The 24,635-nt window shown below is 38.1% G+C and overlaps 1 protein-coding gene across 5 annotated transcripts in view; it reads right to left on the bottom strand.

Annotated features, from left to right (window-relative positions):
• Macrod2 (mono-ADP ribosylhydrolase 2) overlaps positions 1 to 24,635 on the bottom strand; it is a 2,042,921-nt gene that overhangs the window by 560,402 nt on the left and 1,457,884 nt on the right. For all 5 annotated transcript variants that reach the window (XM_046434337.2, XM_046434346.2, XM_046434363.2 and 2 more), the window contains one exon: positions 961 to 1,034. In XM_046434337.2, the coding sequence (XP_046290293.1) occupies positions 961 to 1,034 (74 nt within the window). The remainder of the gene's footprint in view (positions 1 to 960; positions 1,035 to 24,635) is intronic.

The following is a 24,635-nucleotide window of genomic DNA, read 5'->3' as shown; positions in this document are numbered from 1 at the left end:
TTAAAATTGTTGAGTAGGATAATTAGAAAATCACACTGCTGTTTCTTTAAACACACAGAGGTACGACAACTCTCTCACAAGAAACACCCATACTGTTTTCATACTCCACCACTTGTGAATAATCCATCTCTTAACCAAATAAAAAACAAAATTCACAGTCCATGATAGAAGGAAAAGAAATCCTTGGTAGTACTTACATTACTGCCTGAAGAAAAAGGCAAAATCAGAAGGAAAGTGCTCACGATTGTGCATTGTCTAAAATCTACTTGCTGTTAAATATACAAATGGACAAACCTCTGAAAACTAAAGCTCAGTGGACTTTAGTTATTTTGTTGCTTTATTTGTATAATTCTCTTGTTCATCATTGAACATACCCAAATATCTTATACAATAATAAAAATAGGAGGCGCAAAGAATCCTCTAATGGAAACATTTAGCTTCATTAAAAAAAACCTGGTTATAACAATTTCATTATCAATTATCCAAGCCTACTCTGATCTCACACTCAGAAATAACTTTAGGAGGATGATTAGTTATAAATAAAGACAGTACAAAATACCCCCAAATTACTGTACTCCAAGAATCCGCTATCAACAAAGACAATTTGACTCTTCAAGGAAAACAGCACAGGAAAAAACCATTTATTTTTAATGAAATTCATCCTACTCTCTCTTCCATATGTACAATCCACAATATCCGAAAATGTAAAAATGAGATTATGGTGAGAAGAATCTGATGACTCCACCCCTCTTCACTATCAAACTGACCAATATACTTACTTAAGTCAACAGATTACAGGGAAATATTTAATCACCAATGTAACCCAAATGAAGAATGGTCAGCTAAATCTGGCTCAATGCCTAGGACTAGCTGATATTTATTTTATTTAGGTGCTTTTTTAATTAAAAGAAATCAAATTACACCATCAGGAGAGCTCCCTGATTGTGCTGTTACTCTTACCTCGTGGTGATTTTTTGTCAGCCATTCCTTAATCGTGCCAAGGGCAATGAGCGCAGCAGGTTCATTTGGAAAACCTAAGTGAAGAGTCGAATGAAACAAATGAAAAGAAGTGATAAAGGCAACAGAGAGGTAAAAGGTGGTATGAGAATGGAATTCTTTTTAAAAAAAAATAGTATTTAATTCAACCAACGAGTACTGAGCAAGGCAGGCCTCAGTAAGTTGTATAGATAGGAAGCCTGCAATTCTACATGGGAGGCATTAAGAGGGATGGTCCTACATAATCCGGAGTATAAAATTAAAAAAAAACAACAACAACAACACAGATAAAGGATTTGACTGTTATTTGAGAACAATATCAATAAAAATATACTTAATAGCTTACAAAGCACTTTCATGTATTTTTTTTTCTTACAAGTGATGCTCAGATTAAGATTTATTACCCTCCTCATCTTAAAAATCAAGTAAATGTAGCTCAGAGAAAATGCGTGGTTGGCCCAGAGTCACAAGGTCACTACTCCATCAATAAACTGTCACAGACTGGGTAAATAACATGCCAAATAGTCATACCACAGAAAGCAACTATCGATATTCACATAATGTGACTTATGTTACACTTAGGGACATTGGAGATGGTGTTTGAGACTAAGACCACATGAATTAACTGATTGTGGGCTGTGGTTTGTTTTTGTTTTTGTTTTTTGAAATCAGAGATTGGACCCAGGGGCACTTAACCACTGAGCCACATCCCCAGCTTTTTAAAATTTTTTATTGTGAGACAGGTTCTCTGTAAGTTGCACAGGGCCTTGCTAAATTGCTGAAGCTAGCTTTGAACTTGTAATCCTCCTGCCTCAGCCTCCAGAGCCACTGGGATAACAGGCATGCACCACTACACCCAGCTGTGAGTTTTATTTTTAAGGGCAGAATATATGTCACACATATACTTCCCCGCAGGGAGTATCAGCATACATTTTCAGAATTTCCAAAAACACATAAGAATGTCTTTTCAGGTATATCAACTGAACACATTCCTAGACCTGCAGAATCATTAGGCATTCTGCCAACAGAGAAATTTATGAAGGAATAACCGTATACATTTACATAACTTTGGTACAGCAAGAAGAAGAGATAGGAGTGAGTATTTTGTCGGAACTGCTCTCTTTAAGTTCACCTCTGGCTCCTTCATCTGGAATCCCATCACCTTCCCATGAGTCTTCAGCCTCTCTGGCATTAGACGTGCTTTCTTTGTATTTTCATCTCTCAGTTTCTCTTCCCTCTTGGATTTTGCTTATTTAGTTCCTTTTTTATTAAAGTACAGTTCAGTGTTTCTTATTATGTTTATAAAGTTGTGAACCCATCATTACTCATTCCAGAGTATTTTCATCATCCTATAAAGAAACCCTGTACCCATTAATAGTCATTCCTCAAACCTCCAGCCAGCCAGCCTTTGGCATCCATGAATATTTTCTGTCCATGTGAATTTTCAGATTTACCTTCTGAAATTTTCAAAATTTCCTTCTCCCCTGTATTCTCCTACATATTTGAACACTCTGCCCTCATTCCTTTTTCAGGAGCATTCATTAAATGTACTTTGTTCCCAACATCTAAACACAGCCTTCTTCTTCATCTGTACTCTAGCTATCTAGCTAGTTACAGCAACATCCAGAAATCATGTCCATGAGGGTGTCTTCTGGAGAGGACATTGTCCGTGTGAATGGACAGAGAAAGTAAGAGGGAGATGGAGGGGGGAATATCTCTAAGATTTAAAAGACCCAGTTATGGAGGGTAAATTCATATACTAATAGCTCATATTGATGTTTTGGATCTTGGCAGACCTCCAGAAAAATGTGTGAGAGAAGAGGAGCAAGAGCATTGTCTCCATTTCCAAAAATGAACACAGCTTTCCTGATTTGCATTCTATGGGCTTTGATAAAGGGTGCTTTAGGAAGGAAGACAAAAGAAAGCAAGGCCAAGTTTCATCTATTTTAATTTATAGATAAGAGAGAAACACTGGAATATGAAAAATATGCACAAGTTCTTGAACCTTTGTAAGTTCATCTTGAACATCTGGGATTGTAGACTTGTTATGAATTGTTTAATTGTATTCATTTTCCTTAAAAGAATGCCTCAAAATATAATACCCCAAATTAGTAAAAAAAATTAATTAAACAATTCTTAATTCATTAAACACGTTATTATTAAAGCCCCCCAAGAGGGGAAATACAAACACTTTAGTGAGTCTCTGGCCTCTAAAATTTTAGCTTAAAGTCTGAAAGAGGAAATACATAAGTAAAATGACAGCCACAAGACAGCATGGCAAAACATTAGGGTGGCAGATGCAGATGATGGAACTAAGAAAAATAGAGATGTGGGGTTTACTTGAAAATCATCTAAAGTTTGAAAAGAGAGCTGCAATGTGGGAAATGGGGAAACATTGTCTTCAGAAGTAAACAGTGAGCAATATAGAAATGATAAAAAAGGTGAAGGAAAGTGAAGGGGAGAAGGCAGGATGAGTATCTGTGGGCTGCAAAGAGGAAGAAGGCCAGGATGAGTATTTGCTGTTAAGGAATTGTTTTAGTGAGCTTTGCATCACTGTGACCAAAATATCTGACAAGAACAACTTGGGCTGGGCGTGGTGGCACATGCCTGTAATCCCAGCAGCTTGGGAGGATCATGAGTCTAAAGCCAGCCTCAGCAATAGCAAGGCACTAAGCAACTCAGGGAGTCTCTGAATAAAAAATAGGGCTGGGGATGTGGCTTCATGGCCAAGTGTCCCTGAGTTAAATCTCTGGTTACCCACTCCCCCAAAAAATGAATTAGAGGAGAAAAATGTATTTGGGACTCACGGTTTCAGAGGTCTCCATAGATAGCCAAGTCCATTGCTCTGAACCCAAAGGAAGCAGGACATTATTGCCAAAGGGAACAACAAAGGAAAAAGAGCTCATCTCATGGTGGCCAGGGAGCAGAGAGAAGAAAAGGACAAATGGGCTACAGAGAAGATCAACACTCCCTGGGCACGTCCCCAGTGACCCACCTCCTGCACTAACATCCCACCTGCCTACTTCTTACAGTTACACCCAGTCCATCCATTCAAACTAGTATGGACTGATTAGATTACAGTTCTCCCAATCCAATCATTTCACCTCTGAACGTTCTTGCATCAACACAAGAGTTTTTCAGGAATACATCATATCCAAAACCACAGAAGGAGCTAACCACTAGAGACTTTTCCAGTGTAGCCCTTCCCTAAGTTTAACATTTGTAGTTGTACTTCCCTTGATATACTCCAGGACCTAAAATGAAATGTGTATTTTTCCTTAAAACACACCTCCTCCCTGGCTTTATCTCTCTCTTAGGCACTGCTATATTTAAGAACTTTCCCTGCTGGTAACTGAGTCCTAAATACATTGATCCTCTAAAATATTGTACATCTGCCCTTCCTTTCCTCCTTTCCCATTGATCTCATTCAAAGTCCAATGAGCCCTCACCTGCACAACTGTAGGTGCCCCTGAATTCTGCTCTTTTGGTTTACTTGCCTTCTCTAATCCACCTAACATACCATTTACAACTGATTCCTTCTAAAACATAGCAATCATCACGTTACAATCTCAGACAAACCCACACAACCTTTGTTGACTCTCCAGCTCCTGAAGAATAAATAAGAACACCTTAGCATGTTAGCCTTGCCCATTCCAATGGCCACCATGGGCCTTTCTAGACTTCCTTAGTTTTGCCTGTTTATTCACTTCCCATGAAATTATTCTCCAACTCTTAGGTTTGCTTAATAATTGTTCAAAATATAGAATTATAGGGCTATATAAATCAAATAAATTTTATAATCACCTTCAATTGCAATGGCCATCTGCATTAACATTCACCTTTTTGAAGATACAATTCCCTACAGAGAAATTATACAAGTTCTTCTAGAGCCATGGCAACGATGGTCAACTCTCAACTATTTGTGACCTCCTGGTCACTCTCTCCCATTTGTCAAAGCCTCTGGCTCAGAGTTGCATTTTTCATCATGACCCCAAGGTAATTTCATATCCCCAGGTGATTTAAATATCTGAGAGAATGATTTAAATATCTAAGAGGATGACCCAGCCAACACCTGGCTGCCAGTTCCTCAAACTGCTTCTCTTCAACAACCACCTCCTCCCTTCCTCCTCAGCCAAATCCTCTACGAGATCACACTCTGGACCTTGGTGTAACCTTTCAGATCCAAAATTACTAAGTAGAGCTCTCTCAAAACCTGTTTTGTATTCGATTTGTTTGTTCAGCTAGTTTCCAAGGAATGCATTTTTACCCAGGAAACCCACTCTATCCTTAGGCCTCTCCCCAAATTAAGAATATTTCTCCCCTGAATGGTCTGTTTCCTATCTCTGTTTTGCACATTACTTTTTCTTTCTTTCTTTTTTTTTTAAACTATACTTGCGATTTTTTTATTCTTCTAATATGTTATGACCCATTTCCCCTTTCCTGCCATAAGACCTTGCTTATGCCATTTCCTTCCCAAATTGACATTTCCCTCCTCTTTTCCATATTCACATTCACTTTTACTTATCCTCTGCTCAGCTATCTCTTCTCCGGGGAACTCTGCTCTGACAATGATGACTTCCTATTTTATGCTTTCACACATCACCTCACTTTTCCCTCACAGATGCATCATTTACAGTTCTACCCTTGTTTATATAAATATGTGATTAATAATCTTAGAGTGAACGCCCTAAGAAGTGGATAACACATCTGTCTTTGCAAATCACTGAATACCAAAAAAAAAAAAAAAAAAGAGAGAGAATGATTTAAATATCTAAGTTGAATGAGGGAGAAGATTGTGAACTAATGGATCTTTGTATTAACAGCAGAGAGTCTCAAGAGTGTTTAGCCAGAGAATGGTGAGGAAGAAAGAATATGCTGAGAAGAGGCCCAATCAGACTGCTATAGCCACAATATCCCCTTTCATCCATGAGAAAAAAAAATGTTAAGAAGATTCATATAAGAAAACAGCTCCTGGAGGGAAGATATACCATAATGAATAAAAGAGGGAAAGAAATAGCAAGAAAAAAATATTCTTGAAAATCTTCCTTTCAGTGACATGTATGAAGATGAAGCATGATGTTCAGGGAAAACAGCAACTGGACAATTCTTTGTCCACTTAAGTGGAAGACACCCAGGGTTACAAATAAGACCAGTGAATAGACAAGGGCAGATTTTAGCCTGGGGATTGTCTTCCAATGATAGCAAGGCCTGCCCCAGGAGGTCACAGTGTATTCTGGTCATCAGGGGACTTTTGTTCACAAAAGCAGAATGACTACCTAGAGGCAAGACAGCAGACAGGCTTCAGATGAATCATTGTATTAGATGACATAGAAAATCTCTCCAAGTATGAGGGTCAATGAGGCTGAACAAGCCATTAATAATTTAGGGCCAGGCATGCAAGGAGTTATGTGTATGTGTACCCAGGTGTGCATAGAATCTGTGCTTCTGCTGGCATTTCAAAGCTTAGGTTCCTACTCATTAGGAGGGACTATTAAAATTACTTTTTTTAAAAAAAATGTGGATGTTGACTTATATAAATGATTTTTCCTCTTTTATTGAAAATGCTTGCTAAATTTTTACATATATACATTTATATGTTTTGTTTTGTCTTGTTTTGGATACCAGGGATTGAACCCAGGGGCACTTAACCACTAATCCACATCCCCAGACCTTTTTATTTTTTATTTTGAGACAGGGCCTCACTAAGTTGTTGAGGCTGGCTTTCAACTTTTGGTCCTTTTGCTTCAGCTTCCTGAGGCCTGTATATATGTTTAAACACACATACGTACACACATAAACATCACTCAGCTCAAGATGTAAAACATTTCCAATACCCCAGAAAGCAACCTTTTCCTTAGTGAATATATATCCCACCAGGAAATGGCTATTCTGACTCCTTTCACTGTGGGTTCAGTTTCATCTCTTTTTATATTTCATACCATAGAATTATGGAATGCTTGTTCTTTTATATTTATATTTTGTTGAACACTACACCTGCCTGATTGATTCATGTTATTACCTATAATAATAGCTCATTTCCTTTCATCATAATGCTAAATTCCATTATATGAATAACACCACAATTTTTTTACCCATTCTAGCATTGATGGGCAAATGGATTGTTTCCAGTTTAGGGCTATTATAAACAAAGCTGCCATGAACATTCTCATTCATGTTTTAGTGAATTTAAGTGCTTATTTCTGTTAAGTATATACCCAGGATATAGGGCTGCTGGTCTACTTACTTGTTTGACTTTGGTAAATTTTGCCAATAGTTTCTGAAGCAGCCAATTTACACTCCCAACAGAACTACATGAAAACTACACAAAGTTTAAAATAATCTATTGATACAGCATATTAAGATGTACTTTCTAATTATAGTTTTCTTCACCACACTTAAAGCCATTAAAGTTGGCTTTAGGTCACTCAATATTTTTTTTAAACTTGAAACTCAAAAAAGTTTTATGATTTTCCTGTATTCCCACAAGTAGTCTTGCTTTTAAGAAAGGACAAACTCTGTTAATGGGACCTCAAAACATTTGAAATAAAAGAGAGAAAAAGAAAAACAGAAAGTTGGATTTGCATGTTTTTTCCATCCATCATACATCAAATAAGTCATTAGATGGACATTTTTTTCTTTGACTCCGTTATTAAACTTATTATTTCTTTTCTTCAAATTTCAATACAAGAAGATACAACCATAACGACTCACTGAAGATTCTATCCCACTCCTGAACTAATTGTTGGAAATGTTAAAAACCCCAAAAGGTTTTTGACACAGCTATAGTATGGTTTTGACTTTATCATAGGCAAATTTCCTCCCCAGTTTTTATTTATTTATTTTTGCATTACTGAATTTCCTGATATCTTTATCATTTTCCATAGTCTTCCATGTGGAAATTAAGTTTGTCTCCCTGATAAAAAATTCAAACATGTTTCACTATATTCTAAGCATATTCCACTAATATAAACACATACAATTTACTCTGTCAGACTTACTATCCTTTTTTGAAGTCAGAAACAACAGGTCATCCCTAGTTTTTAAATTTAAAAGAGAGCTTGTTTATACTTATAATTTACCTTATGGTAGAGAAGCATACAGTAATATCAATAAATTATTTTAAAAGCTTCTTATGAAAAAAATAAGTAAAAATAAAATTGAATATTATGCCAAGGGTAATTAAGCCATGTTTGAAAACTTTTAACATTTGCAATCTCCCCAGGGCCTTCCTCTCTTGCATTTCCTCCCAACATCACCTTCAGAACCTGTCACCAGGACTCTCTGTTCTCACTGTGGATGCTTTTCTAATAGTTGTAAGAAGAAGGCAATCTAAAGGCAAAAGTCCAGGCCCAGTTTATGGATCTAAAAACAATGTTTATCCACTGAATTACTTTATTTCCAACTACATATGACTTCTGTAATGATTTCATTTCAATGGAGTGTGGTTTGTACCTCCAACCCACCTGCCAGGGCACTTGGCACAGAGGTATTATACAATAGCAACAATTTGAAGGAATTATAAATTCCTATGTACACTGCATATATTTAGAAAGTTGTTGACCTACTAACCAGCCCATTAGGTGATTATAAGCACCAAATTAGTGCGGAATTCATATGAAGTAGAAGGCAGAAGCAGTAGTTCACAAAAATAATCACAATCCCTTAAACTCTATTTACCTCTATTTTTGAGCTCTCTTTCCTTGCCAAGTCCTTAAGGAGGAAAGCATAGTGCTGTATTATTATTATTATTATTATTATTATTATTCACATGCAAACCCAAACAAAAATAGTAAGTTATCAAACACAGGACTTTCCTCAGATGAAAACCTCTGATTATCTTAAGTGAGAGGAACACATCACCAGGCAGATCCAAATGTCAACATCAGTAGGGATTGTCACCATTGACTTTCAATGCAAAATTATATTTTGCTTAATTTTTTTTAGTAATTAATGTTGATATTTTTCCATTTTAGCAAAAACGTTCTGTTGTAGGGACCAAAGATACATGAAATGAGCAATAGTTTTGGAGCTCAAATGAAAGGAGATAATTTTCTTTTTCATTTTTTATATATACACACACACACACACACACTTTTCCTGGATGTGGGGGGTGGGCAAGGAGTGTAGACAAAAGGAGTGGTAGGCACAGGGAAGTATAGGGCAATACATTTATTTATTTTTTCTTAAAACTGCTTTTGCCAATCCCTCCCATAGGCCTCCTTCCAGCCCACAGAAGCAATTCTGAGCGCACGATGAAATCAAATTACTTGAGAGAAATGAGCTGAAGGAGCCTCGCCGTTAAGCAATTGCTGGAGCAGCCACTCAGACAATTCTGGCTAAGGCTGAGTTTCACAAAAGATAAAACAGGTGAAGTAATAAGAATGACACTGGCCCCTGTTACTGCAGTGAGCACAGCAGCAGAATGCTAAAAAGGGTGTCATTGGCTTCCCTCGGGATTACAAAAGGCCACCAGGGTTGGCACGAGTAAGGAGAGTCCTCAGCCTGTCATTAAGGTAGTATAGTTTTAGATATTGTTTTAAAGGATGAGGCAGGATTTGTGATATGAACGTATAGAGATAATATGGCATGTTAATAAGCTGAATAATCATGGCAGATGCTGAAAATACTCCACTATGTATCCTCTTGGCATGTGTCATTTCCTGTGTGCTGGCTTGACTTGCAGGCATCTTTTACCTGAGGGCTTCTTCTACTGGCCAGAACTCACTCTGCCAATATGTAGGCAGGTCCAAAGGATCAGGGTATCAAGGCCCCTGTAAATGTTCTTCCTCCCTGAGGTTGGTACTGTTGAGGTGTGTGCTTTACCATTCTCCAGAGCTGCTCAATGGGATTACACTGTCATCCACAGTGGAGTAGTCCTTGATTTTTGCCCTCTGTGCTTCTCTTCTTTGTCTGTCACTCTTCCCAAATCCCTATTTGAAATCATATCTCAAATTAACTACTTGCACTCTAACCTTTTCCTCTAAATCTGCTTTAGTCAAATTATAAGAGCAATCAAAATGCATTAATGAAACTTAGACAGTAAGGTCTTATCTTTCTTGATAGTTCTTATCTTTCTCGGGTCTTTTCTAGTTGTTATCTATGACACATGCACTGTAGAGAAATGTTTTATAAATTAGCTAATGGAATGGGGGGAAATACTTGAAGAACTCAACGGCCATCACCATGAAATCACAATAATAATTTATTTGAGGGATTGTAAACGTTATATAAGTTGGATCATATGACATGCAAATTTGAACCACAAGATAGCAATCTTGAAATAGTATTAAACTGTTGTTGGTGTTGCTGCTTCTGTTAGCATTTATTGAGCAAATTTTATGTACCAGGCACTCGTCTTAGCGTTTGTGTGTATGATCTCATTCAGTCTGCACAACAATATAATGGGAAGAAGGGAAAAGAAGAAGGGAGACAAGCTGTCCTGAAAATAGATGGCAACTTGGTAACAAAGATACCATTTTGGTAACAAAGATAATTAATTTGTATTGATATTAAATACAGCTAAGAGGCATGCAAAGTATAGTCCAACCTTATCTTGTAACCTTCAGTAAACTCAGAATCACTCACTAACGCAGTCACTAGTATTTGCCTAAAGAGAAAGCAGTGACACTACATATAGCCAATATTGGGCATGGGATGGGAGCCCAGGAACTTGGGCATGTTTGGCTTCTGCATAAAATAGTTCAAACCCTCAAAACTTCCTACAGTGATTCTGTGTATAATTTATATATATATATATTTGTACTGGGGATTGAACCCAGAAGTGCTTTACCACTGAGCTATGTCTCCAGCCCTTTTCAAATTTGGAGACAGGGTCTTGCTGAGTTGCTTAGGGCCCCATTCAGTTGCTGAGGCTGGCCTCAAACTTGCCATCCTCCTGCCTCAGCCCCCTGAGTCACTGAGATTACAGGCATGTGTGGGCCCTCTCATTCCACACAAGAGAAGAAGTGACTCTCAGAGAAATCAAGCAAGGGGCAGGGCTATGTACACACCTAGATCTGCCTGACTTTCTCCACACACACTCTAGCCCAGTGCCTGGCATGCTGTTAGTACTTACGCTCTGTAGAATGGAATAAAATACTATTGTATCAAAGACTCCAGTCTAGGGGCTACATTTCAAACTCTAATGAAAGGAAGCCAAGTGGAAGCCCCTAAGGACAGGGAGTTTATTACAGAGTACAGAGCACCGTGCCTCCCACATAGGTCACTCCCAATGGAACCAGGGAACTGATGTGCTACCCTCTTACATGGCAGCATCCATTCTACCATTTAATGCCTTCCTTGCAGAATAAGGATGGGTTCGAAGAGTCCATATCCCATGCTCTGGGAATGCAGAAAAGCTGGCAGCTTTAATTGCACAATTATTCTTGAAATATTCAGAGACCTTCTTTCCAACATGACTAGAACCTGTAAATTTAAAGCTTGTTGACTTCCATGACATGCCTCTCCTCTGGCCTCTCTCACCCCTTGTTGTACCTTATTCAAGTTAGTTCTGATTTCCCTAGCAGGACCTCTAAAATTAGTCATAATTTAAGAAGAAGAATGGAAATAATATACTTACAATCTTAATTTCTTCAGACCCATTTTTCATTCCATTTGACATGGTGTGTGCCAATAGCCAATGATACACTGGAAATTCTACACTATTCAGCCCCAGATTTGAGATATTTTTGATTTCCTCTAAAAATTGTAAGACACTAAGTTTTTCCTTTCAAGTTGCCTTTCTTCCGCTCTGAGAACCAGGTATGAATGAACTGCATTTTCATGGGACACAAGGTTACAAAGTATGTAAGCTTCATCAGCTTTTCAAACTTACGAGCTCCAGTCTCTATTTCTAAGGGTATTTTTAAAACCATCTTTTGCCTAAGGAATTGCAATAATGACCAGAGAAATGGCTCGTGAAATAAATTCTATTCTATGCAAGCTGTTCCTACCACCCCTGGATAAGTCTCCTGAGGAAGGAGATGAAAGATTCCGTAGAATCTCCTGGAATGTGGTTTCTTCAAAATTCTTTTGTTAAAGAACATTTTTTTCCGTATAGGGATAATCAAGGGAGTTCATTGAGGGGATCGGATCTGTAGAAGAAGACTTATGTTGGGATCTACAGAGAGATAAAAAAGTTACATTATATTTTTTAAATGGGGGCATTAATGTCATAGAGTCCCAGCAGTCAGCAATCTTTCTAAACATAAAGTTCGCTATGCCATGTCTATGCAGGGTGCTCCCCAGTGGCCTCCCGTATGCTTATCACCCAAATCCAAACTGCTCACCTTAGCTTAGAGAGCCCTTTCATTGCCCTAATCAGTATCTGAAATGATATCTGTCTCATTTACTTCATTACCATGTGTAGATACTGCTGGAAAATAAGCTTTCTGGGTCACAATCCTGTCTATCTTGTTCCCCTTTCCACCTCAGGGGTCAAAGCACAATAGGTGCCCCATAAGGTGTCCTACCATGTTTGGGATCATGGGGAAGATCCCACAGGTCCTGTGAGGCACTGCAGCATCCTGCAGTGATTCTGTGCTCTCTGAGACTTACAAAAATCATTGCTCTCACTGGAGGGCAAGAAAGGACCTCAGAGCTGCTCTCTGGTGCCTGTTGGCCTAGACATTCCATGAATATGACCTTTACACAACCGACAAATATGATCTGGGAGAATAGTTCCAACAAACAGCTCTTGGGATTCTGTATCCCGGGATGGGACAGAGTAAAGGACAGACATGTCTTTCAGAGACATGCTAGCTTGCAGGCAGCGTCTCTTAGCTTTATTTGTCACTGACTCTTAGTCATGCAAGCCACTTCTGTTTCAAGATGCTTTTATGCTGTCAACTGCACAGAGGTTCAACTTTCTCAAAAGAAGCCTTGCTGAACATTGTCATCATGGCTCCCCCACCAATCTTACCAGGAAAGTGAGGTAGTTCCCAAGTCCCCTGAAAACTGGCTTTTGCTCTTAATGATGACTGAAGTTCCCTGAAGGTCTGAGTTTGTAAACTGCCTTGAAAATTCCAGAGAGTCTTCTGAAAAGACTCATAGTGTCGAATTGCCCTAAGGTGAACACTGGGCATGGAGAAGCTCGCCTTTTTAGGCCTGAATCTTAAAACAGATCCTGCTCATAATACTCTATACATTGAAGACTGCTGAAGTGGTCTGCTGAAGGCACAAGGAATTTGTCTAAATAAGGCTGGTCCAGCTTGCAAGACTTCTTTCCAAACTATGGTTTGGATAGAATTTAAAAGGGCGGTCATTCCTTTGCTGATTCAAACAGAGATTAAAGTGAATTTAGACGATAAGATTATAATTTAAAATAGTACACTATTTGATATACCTTTGTAATTAAAAATACAATTTATGATGTAATTAAAATCTGCTAGAGGACATCATCCTGAAAATTATTTTCAAAGGCATTCCAAAAGAGATCAAGTAAGAAGTTCCTAAAATTTTAGTGTTGAGTCAGAGGACATAAAATCAATTTTGACATGAGCAGTAATGCCATTAGACTGCTGTACCTCTTCTGGATATGTTTTTGTTTTGTTTTTCCTGAGGGTGCTGGATTAGATAACTGATCCTATTTCTTCACTTTTCTTTTCTGTCTGGCTTCTCAGAGCCTTCCCCGTTTGCGAAGTGTTATGTCCCTTCCCCAGTGATGTTGAGTTTGTCCAGTTGATATACTTTGGCCGGTGGAATATGAGCAGATGTAAGGATTCGAAAAGTCTTTCTGGCGTGCTAAAATGATTGCCCTAGGTAGCCAGTGCCCTTTCAGACAGACACAAGAGCAGAATACACCTTGGGCAGGCTGAGTCCAGTCTTGATTTGTTAAACCACAGCCAAACCAACCACAGACTCATGAACAAGAGAAAAAATGCTATTTGCTGTCAACCAGTGGGGTTTTGCAGTTGTTTGTAATGCAGAAAAATCTGAATGTGCACTTAAGAAATTGAGTAAGAACCGAGAGTGCAGGTGATGATGATTTTTCAGAAATCCCCCTGAGGGTGTACATCATATGGAGTGACCTATTCTATAGATCCTTACCATCTTTGCAATATGGCTTAATCTATTGACCGTCCAGGATAAAAAAATATATATATTATATAGATAATAAATTCGGCATACTAATTCAAGGAATTGTGAAAGGGAAGAAAGTAGTTTAAAACAAACCCTCAAATGAAAAAAAGAGAAGACGCTTTGGAGTCAGACCTATCAGGCTTTGAATTTCTCCCCAGAAGATTGTGGTCTGTGTGAGCAAAACAGGTCTCTCTTCCAAGTGTCTTCACCCCAACAGCAGATAAGGCTTCTTTTATTATGAAGATTAAATCATGTAAGTCAAATTCATTTACCTCCTTCACAGGTCTTCTTGTTAGCCCCTTGTCCCTATATTTATCTTATTTGCTTAATGATGTAAGACAGCTGAAAGATGTGAGAAAGCCTAACAGGAATAAAAATGCTATTAAGCACACGAGGCCAGATACCCAGCTGGGAACTCCACGCTCTTCAATTTGTGACAGAGTTAACAGCTTAAAGTGTAAGTGTGTTCCATTTTCAAGATCAAGTACAGTTTCTCTATTTCCCTCAAGAACTTGGAAGAAGATTTATATTTCCTATTTTTCCAGGCTACCTTCCCTGATTCTAGAAAATATAATTTTCAGTAAGAGGAATAGGTTATAGGTGAACTGTTTTTAACAACACAACCTCATTTCGGGCTACACCTCCAAAGAAATTATATATGCTTGTTGTGGTCTAAAGTATCAACCCTCAAAAGCAATGTACTAATTATATCTAATTGATATACTCTGGGTTTTACACATCTTTAGAACTTGAGTATTTTTAAAAAATAATCTCAAATGGATTTCGAGTTAACAATGAGCTATGATTCATGCAGTAACGGTACACATGATCTTTTTCAATTTTACCTAACACACTCTCTTGGCAGGTTTTTAAATTTCTAAGTTTTACCCAAACATATGACACTGCTCCTGAAAATGCCTAGAGAGATGTAATTGGAAGTGATACATGTACTGTTTCCCTCCAACAGACAGAACCTGGCATTCCTCTAAAACCACAGTGGGGCATTTGGGGTTAGTCAGTGTTTGAGGAATGATAGAAGAATGAAGAGACTAAATAAGCCACAGAGTTTTAAAAGAGGAAAACTGCATTTTAAGATGCAAATTTCTCACAGTGCTTATCAGGTTTGGTCTTTTTTTTAATTTTTTTTTAAATTTTTTTAATTTTTTAATTTTTTGTTATTTTTTTTAATTGGTTGTTCAAAACATTACAAAGCTCATGACATATCATCTTCCATACATTTGATTCAAGTGGGTTATGAACTCCCATTTTTTACCCCAAATACAAGTTGCAGAATCACATCGGTTACACATCCACATTTTTACATAATACCATATTAGTGACTGTTGTATTCTGCTACCTTTCCTATCCCCTACTATCCCCCCTCCCCTTCCCTCTCATCTTCCCTCTCTACCCCATCTGCTGTTGTTTAATTCTCTCCCTTGTTTTTTTTTCCCCTTTTCCCTCACAAACTCTTATATGTAATTTTGTGTAACAATGAGGGTCTCCTTCCATTTCCATAGTTTCCCTTCTCTCTCCCTTTCTCTCCCCCCACTCGTCTCTGTTTAATGTTAATCTTTTCAGGTTTGGTCTTAATAATGGTTGACAGTATTCCACAAGCTATGAGCTGTAGACTAAGTTTGCGGTAGAGTAATGACATCCTAGATGGGCATATTTCTCATCAAAAATCAATTTATCCTCCTGCTTGTGCTTTGGTAAGCAGAAACAAGATAGCACGAACTTGTAATGTGCCATGAAAACCTGCTGGGGCAAGAGAAGTTTAGGACGTGCTTTCTATGGAATAAATGTGCAATTCAACATAACAGAAATGTTAAAGATTTACTTTGATGAATGTCTTTGGGAAGTTGGAAATTTTTTGCATCCTAAGGATGTTCCTCAGAGAAAAGTAAAGTAGGTGAGTATACATGATTTCGTATATGAACACCTGACATTTTTTTCATCTTAAAAAGTAATAGCAGTTCACTTTGTCCCTAGGCTCAAAGAAACTTGGAGTCATGAGGGTGCAAAATGATAGCCAGAACATGACCTTTCTCATTTTCCTAGGCATCCTACTTGGTGAGAATAATAATGGGGAATAATATAGAATTTGGGGAGGCAGTCCAGCATGTAAGGAGCTTGGGATTTGTCACCCCATCCTACCAAGTAAACCCCTGAAGAAACTGAAAAAATTAACTATTGTCCTTAGATCCACCAGAACAAAACAAAACAAAACAAAAAAAAAAACAAACGAAGTCATGGGGCAGATTACTGCCTCCAAAATTGGAGTGACAAACAGGTGTATACAGAGAATCACAACTTATCTGAGCAGAAACCTCCTAGCAGAAACGTCTGCAGGAAGCACTATTAAGGTAGGAAAACCCTAACTGTAATTGATGAATTGCTAATGGTTCAGTGGGGACAAGTCTAAAAGATATAAACTCCTAGAGGAACCAGTCATAATGAAAATGAAAGAAAAACTCCCTCTGCTGCTGGTAAGAGAAGGAGAAAAAAATAGTTTTAAATACACTACAGTATGTTGTTTTTCATAACAAGACCTGCCCTCAAGAGAAACTATTTTAGCAGAGCCTAAACTACTGGGGTTTTAATTAGATCCTATCCAACCTAGGGAAAGGAAGACACAACTCCAGCCCACTCCTGCCTTCCATGTAAAGGAAAGAAAATATTCTGTTTAGTTATTCTAGATTTCCTGTTCTACCTAAAAGGGGGCAGGGATTAAGAAATGGTTGTGATATTCTCAGTTCTATTTAGAAAAAATTTTAAAATGACGTTAAAAATCCTTAAAACTAGTAAACATTTATGGCAAGATTGCAGGATACAAGTTAATATGCAAAAGCCAAACATTTTCCTATATTAAAATAATAAACATTTAGAATTATATGTTAACAACAAAATACCATTTATAGTAGCATCCTTAAAATTGAGTTTTGGGAGTCTCAGTGCTAAGCTTCACCAACTCAGCATCAAATTCCATGAAAAAGTCTTGTGCTTACTACAGTGAATGGGGACAGGCACCATGGCATGCTGCCTGAGGCTGGGATAGTGTAGGTGAAGACAGTCTCTTGGCCACCTATATTTATACTTCTCTGAGTCACACCTGAGTCTCAGAACTACAGAAGCCTACACAGATATGGGAAAAGGCTGCTTTGCCTTGGGCCCTCTTCAAAACTGGATATAATGTGACCCAAAACTCTAGTTTGTGCCATGGGTGTACAGGTCTGCATCTGCTACTGGTCTAGAGGCTCCAACCATGAACCCTGGCTTGCATAGGAGGTCTTCCGTTTCTACTGTGTGCTGGGTCTTACTATAGCAGGCTGAGAACTTGGTTTAGAGACAAAGCCTTGTGCTGACTTCCATGAACTCATCCCCAGTGGGTCGAGTTTTGTTATCTCTTCTGCTACCTGAGGCTGGAGGAGGCTGATAGAAGTGGCCACCTAAACTAATGTGGTTCCAGTGGCTCAGTTCATAGTGGCCTGGTAGTAGGGGATGTGGGGCTTTACACAGAACTGGGTTTTACCATGGCAAGTCTGGTTCTGCATTTCAAGTGTGAGGTCTGGATATAATTCTCTCCTCTTCCCTAAAGTGGTGGTGGTGGTGGGGTCTCTCTCCATGCTGTGCTGCTTGGAGTTGGGAGGAGCTGATGAAGGTAACTCTTTCTTTCCTTACTAACTTCTCCAAAAGCCCTTTCATTTACTAATTATGATTCTCACCTGATTTTCTTAGTTCTTATGAAGGTAATTTGCTGCATGAATAGCTAGCTGTTCATCTTAGTGTATGAGTGTAGGAAAAAGATCACCAGAGGATATTACTCAGCCACCACCTTGCTCCACTTCTTCCAAAATGCTTTACATTTTGATTGGGGACTTGGATATATAAGGTATATATTTATTTAAATATATATTAAATAAATATTATCCTGATATAAGCAAACTTAAGGGAAAACCTCTTTCAAATTGTCTGAGTGCCCAGAAAGGGGCAGAGGTATGCAGGTTGATTATCCTTATTATTGTCTAGTGCTCATCTGAGGCATGTGAACAACTGAAGTTTGAGAAGGGGCCACCCTACTTTTCTGATCTATGTATAGTAGGGATAAGAGTGATGATTAATTTTAAAATACTTGTTATGTTTTAGAGGAGAGAGAAAGAGAGAAAATTTACGTGGCAAATGTGGATACAGGACAAAAGATGAGAAAAACAGTGAGGAAGCCATGGTAGCAGTAGAGGAAGGGAGTGTCTACCTGTCTGAGTCTGTCTTGTGATCCTATAACAGAATACCTAGGACTGGGTAGCTTGTGATGAACAAAATTTTATTGACTCTCAGTTGTGGAGGCTAGAAGGTCCAAGATCAAGGTGCCAGCATCTAGTAAGGATCTTCTTGTTGCTTTTATCACATAGTGGAATGTAGCAGAGTAAAGAAAGAGAGACCTCACTCCTGAGAGCCCTTTTCATAATGGATTAATCCATTTACAAATGCAGAACTTTCATGGACTAAACATCTCCTATCACACCTCAACTCCCAATACTGTTACATTGGCAGTTAAATATCAACATAAATTTTGGTGTGGAGAAACATTTAAGCCATACAACTGTGCTAGAGGCAGGGGCTACCCTTCTGTTCTGGAAAAAACTGGGGGAAGTAATCCAACATGTTCAGAGTTACCCCTTCCACAGGGTTGGAGACAGCAAGTCAAAAACTTTGATGCATTTGTTTAGCTTCACAATCTCCCCATGATGATTTTTATTACACTATAAATATTAGTAGAAAGCCCAGAAAACTAAGAACAGGGGAAGTTTCTCTTTAGGTGAAAGAACAAACCAAGGAACTGTGGAAACATGTAGGCTTAGCAAGAGAGAAAGTGAGGGATAGATGGGCAGAGGCAGTTCTAAGAAGAGAGGGAAGAGAATAGTGGAGTAATCCATATGGCCTGAATGAATAAAGGAAGTGAGAACCTAGATGGGCATATTTGGGCAAAATAATTCATCCTTTGCTTATTTCTCCCAAGTCCCTAATATAAATAATGATTCATAAATCCCACCAAAGCTGTTCTATTCCTATTGGATGCCTTTTAAAAGGTATTATTAAAAGCTATATCACTGGATCATTGAATAGAAAATTGTTTTAAACATATGTTAGTCATCAAACGAGCTCTCCATAAAGAGCATGAGAGAGAGAGAGAGAGAGAGAGAGAGAGAGAGAAACTCAAGATATCACAGGGGTTTAGTGGCTACTGTAATAATATCAGCAAGTTAATTTACCTTCCCTACAAGGCAGAAGCTAGCCTTGACTCAGAATGTATTTCTGGCTGATCACTTTCTCCTTTAACCCTAGTCATTTCCTTCAGCAACGGTGTAACATTTTTATACCCCAATTATCCTGCACACATTTGTAAGGTGCCTAGTAAATATTAGGTTTTTATAAAGGTGTTTGTTTTCTGTAACTTGGACTATGCAACAGAAGTTTGAAAGCAGATTCATCTCTGGCTTGCTTTCTTTTTCTTTTCTTGGAACTATAATATTTATGCAGTGTGCTGCTTCTAGTTAATGCTGTGCTTATGCAGCACCATTCACAGCATTCATAACTCAGATGCACTCTCTCTATTGTGTATGTGTGTATGTATATAAATACATACATATCTTGCTTATATGGCAACACCCAGAGACTATTAGTGGAGGAAAGCAGTTAACACCCTAGGGGTAGGGAAATAAATATGTATATATACCATGTGTATCATCACATATACTAAAATAGAAACACAATTTGACATTTACATCGTCTTAGCTCATATCATGTAGACGGAAAAGAACTTGGTCAGCCTCTGCTTCATGTTTAAAAAATGTATTAGACATTCAGTGATTTCTAGAGTGGTAGATACCAAACCAAGGTGTTCAGATATCTCCTTGCTTGGTAACTGCAAACACAGTTTTTATCTCTCTATATATAAACTGTTGTATACACACAAGCCCAAACTATAATATAATCTTATACAGTACCTTCTGCTTTTGTTCCTCTCACAAATAAAGTTTTGAATAGCATGCTAGCAAAATGACAATGATGGCATTTCACTGTATCTACTTACGCCTTGCATTATTAAATACATATCTTGGTTCACATTTGATGAATATTATGGTCAGAGAAAGCAATAGGTAACTGTTTGGGTCCAGGGAGTAAACAGAATTTCCTTGGATGGTGTAAATATGGAAATTTGACGAAGGGACTTTCTATAGAGGCTGGGCAAGATTAAAAGGAGCAAGATACATGAGGGCACACATGGATCATTAGCCGAGGAAAACAGTTAACACCTAGAAGCAAAGGAAGGAAAGGATGCTTCCACAGCCCAAGGAGAAAGAGTAGGAGCCATGAAGTAGAGGCTTATCCAGTGAACTGTACTCAGGGGACAAAGGCTCTTCCAGAAGTATATACTGATGAAGCAGGGGATGAAGAAGTTAGGAGGGTAGAGGCAGGAAATAGGGAATGGGCAATTGAAAGCAGATAAGAAAATACCCACCACTTCCTGTCACCCTTCCATTCTATGGCAACCCAACTCCACTCATACTTGATGAGCCAAATCCAACCAGAGGCAAGATAATAACAAAGCTGCCATAGGGAAAGACAATGAAGAGAAGGTAAAAGGAGGAGGAAGGCAAAGAGAGAATATACAATGAACAGGTGAACTGTGTCATGGTAAAATATAACCCTCATAAAAGATCCTTCACTAGGTTATCACTTCTAAAACAGTACTTTATACGTAGCTGCAAGGACAGAGAGGCGAGCATGCAGAAGTGGCGTAGAGTCCCAGATTCTCTCATGGAAACTGCCAGAATTGGTTAGTCCTGACTATGGTTATGAGTCATAGGCCAGGAACAGCTGTGAGCAGGTGAGAACTGGTATATCCTAGCTAATTCCACCATGTGCCCAAATGGGGGATTTGGGGGCTTAGTATCTCAGGTGACAAGCTGATTCTTAATATAATTCTTAATATTCCAAAGTTTCTGTTCTTGAACCTCAGTTGTTTCATAAGTTTTTCATTCACTTTCCATAAATAGACATTAGACCCAGGTGTCTTTAAGTCCAGACACAATCAGGACTTTACATAATTAGCAAAATTATGGCTCCACTAGGGCTTACCATTTTGTACTAAAATCTCCTTTGGATCATGCTGATTTTCTACAAGATCAATTAATTTTGGTATCATACTTTACATGTATGGGTTATTATTTTTAAATATGGCCCTTAAAACATATCTTACACATTTATGTATGTAAAATACAAGAGTTTTTCTAATACCCTACAGCCATTTTAACAGTCAGTGGGTGTCTGTAAATTTACTCAAATACTATTCACGGGCATCAAACATTTGTCTTGCATGTTTAAATCAGGAGCAGCAGCTGATGTGTAAAATGAAGACCATTTTCCAGGTTTCTCTTAAAGAAGAGACACTTAGCCTTCATCATAAATATATTCTGAAGGCTAATGTGCCTGCTAGAGCTTGAAGCTCAGTTGGAATACACAACATATTTTCAAACAGCAGTGCTCCACTTGTTAAAGTTTATTGCTAAACAACAACAAAAAATAATGCTGCCAAGTAAAATGAGAGAATCTGGTACTTAACAAGTCCCCGCACCCCCACAAAAAAAGAAGATGGGTCACATTAGATACCTAGCAAAGGGAAGGTGATGATGGTATTCATCACACTGTCCTATCTAAACTCATGTCAGGAAAAAAAAAATGTCTTTCAGGTTTCAAGAAGGATTTGTGAGCCTTAATCTGACTTTCCTTTCTTGAAGGAAGTCTTTAGTACTTTACCAATATGCTCAATTTTCTGCCAGACACATGAAATGGCTGTTTGACATCAGTACCACCTGCAATGCTTGTCTCTTTTTGTATTGATTTATCTGCTAACCTTGATGAGGGAGTCTTAGATTGCAGATCAGTCATGCAGCGGGAGAGGGCCATTTTGCCTAGTGACAAGTTGTATTTGTGATTGACAGCCACCTTGCACCCAAAATGCCAGGGATCTACAAAGTCTCTTGAATCAGTTTCCAAGAAATAGCAACTTTCTTTCTCTGCACAGTCTTAATTTAGGAATTAAAGAAAACATCATTTTGAAGGAGTCAACTTCCTTATTTACTATGACATCCCGGGGCTGTCATATGCTGACACCCAATCAGTCTGGAAGTGTTTTTCCCAGATGCCAGCTAGTGTGTTGGGGCCTCTGGAGAATGGGAGAGAATCTCCAGCCTCAAAGAACTTGATAAAGAGGGAACAAGACACACACACACACACGCACACACACACACACACACAAACACAGAGCAGATAATGCTAATGTCCTGCTCATATTCCTTTGGTTCATCCTGCATATTACCTGCTTCTTCAGTGAACAGTTGGTGACAAGCCTATGACATTCTAATTAATGTGCCTGTATCCAATGGAGGGTTTTCTTTGATCCCTGCAGGGGCATGTGGGTGCTCAGTTTGAATAAGCTGAAATAATGGAAAGTTACCATGCCTGGGGACAGTCCCTAATCAATACGTGATGGGAAGTGGTGAGCAGAAAGTTCAGTTTCCTTGACCCTCCATGGCCCCAGTATAAAGCCTGATCCTTATGATTTCTTAGAAGATCCCCTCTTTTGGTTTCCTACAATTGCTGCAAACTTAGTGACTTAACAATAAATATATGATCTTTATAGTTCTGGAGGTCAAAATTCTGAAACTAATTTCTAGGAGCTAAAAATCCATTTCTTTGTGTTCTCATGTTTCCAGAGGCTGCTGTATTTTCTGGCTCTTTCTTCACACACTATGACTTCTATCCCATTGTCATACCTTCCCTCCCTTGGCCTCTGTTTTTACATTGCCTTCCATGACTAGCCCTTTTTCCTTCCTCTTAGAAGGACCACTGTAATTACGTTGGTTTCACCTGGATAATGGAGAGTCCTCCTTTCTCAATCGTCTTGACTTAATCAAATCTACAAAGTTCTTTCTTCTTGTAGGAAACCTTCATGGTTTTGGTAGATTAGGATGCGGGCCTCTTTGTAGGGCTGTCATTCAGCCTATCACAGGTGCAAATAAAATGATCTCCCACAGTAGTAACTTATTCATTAGTGCATCATCTATTGGCCTTCCCATTCTGTTCACTTTCCCAACCGGTTGGTCTTTATCTATTATCTTTCACACCTTTTTCATACAAACCTTATTTCAAAATGAAAAGATTTGCACATATCCATCAAGTTATTTTATAAGAGGGGTCTGGAGACAGAATCAAGTAAGGAAATAAGAAACTGAAATGCTATAAAAATTAAGATAGGGTGATTATCAATCCAAACTAAATTCTAGAACATGCCATCGTAAAGGAAGAATTTAAATTATAATTTAAAGAATGAGCATGTTATTCATAGTTTAACAAGTAATTTGGGATCTCCCCTCCTTCAACTACAGGTATTTGAGCCCATTTCTGACCAACCAAGAGAAATACCGCCATCTTAAAATCAAACACTTATCAAAACTCTTTTAAGTTCCCAAGCAGAAGCATATGACCCAGATTTTTCTAATGCCTGGAAACATGTAATTTTATCTGCAGGACTCCAAAACTGGAGAAATACTTTACAGAAAGATCTTGCTGATTTTCCTTTTTCTGCTACTGAAGTAGAATACAGCAATCCAACTGAATGAATATGTATTGGGAATCAAATACAGCCAGATACAACTATGCCAGCTGAGGGAAATATCAAAATAAGGATGTGACAACTATTCTATGCTCAAGGAGTTTGAAACTTAGTAAGGAAGCAAAACAAGAACACTGTTTTTAAACAGAATGGCAATAGCATATTGTTTTATTATGCTTTGTTTTGTTTTTAAGAAGACCATATCATCCCCTGGATGTCCCAGAGGCTAACACTATGACTGACTTCAAGCACAGAGATTCAGAAGATTCAGATTTTATGAAGCTTGAGGAATATCTGAAATCATTTATTTCACTTTAATTTTCCTTTGTGTGTGATATATATCATAAAAATCAATGTCTAGAGTGAACCCTAAAGTGCTCTTTTGATAAGTATAAAATATAAATTTTAATGATAGTAGGGCATTATATCATATCAATGCACTCAGAAAGCGTACAAAATTAGAGGACCACCTTATATTTGCTAGAATTTTGAACTCAAGAAAATATATCATTCTAAACTGCCAAATCAGTCCAAAACCTAGATATATGATCTCTTTATTGAGATTCTAAGACATTTTGCTTGACTCTCAAGGCAGGGAGGCATTAATTTAATGGAAGCAAAATCAAGAAAGCTCCCTCTTCTCCTGTCCTCGTCTTTGTTTCCTTTAGGGTTCTTTTTTTTTTTTAATAACTCCATTACATAGAGGAATAAAGATAATTTTATTCTCTCATATATGTATCTTAAATGGTGTGCTGAGGCTGAAAAGTTAGAAGTAAAAAGTTGGGCTGATTAGGAATAGTGAGATATAATGTTTTCCATCTAAAAGGAATTACTACTGCTCAAATATTTGGAAACATTCATGGCAGGTTTGCCAGCAAATCTC

The sequence above is a fragment of the Marmota monax genome, unplaced genomic scaffold (genome assembly GCF_021218885.2).
Source record: "Marmota monax isolate L192 unplaced genomic scaffold, Marmota_monax_Labrador192_F-V1.1 WCK01_AAM20220418_F8-fsc00005, whole genome shotgun sequence".
Classification (NCBI taxonomy): Eukaryota; Metazoa; Chordata; class Mammalia; order Rodentia; family Sciuridae; genus Marmota; species Marmota monax.
Note: the sequence above shows the minus strand (reverse complement) of the source record. Positions and strands in the feature narration are given on the sequence as shown.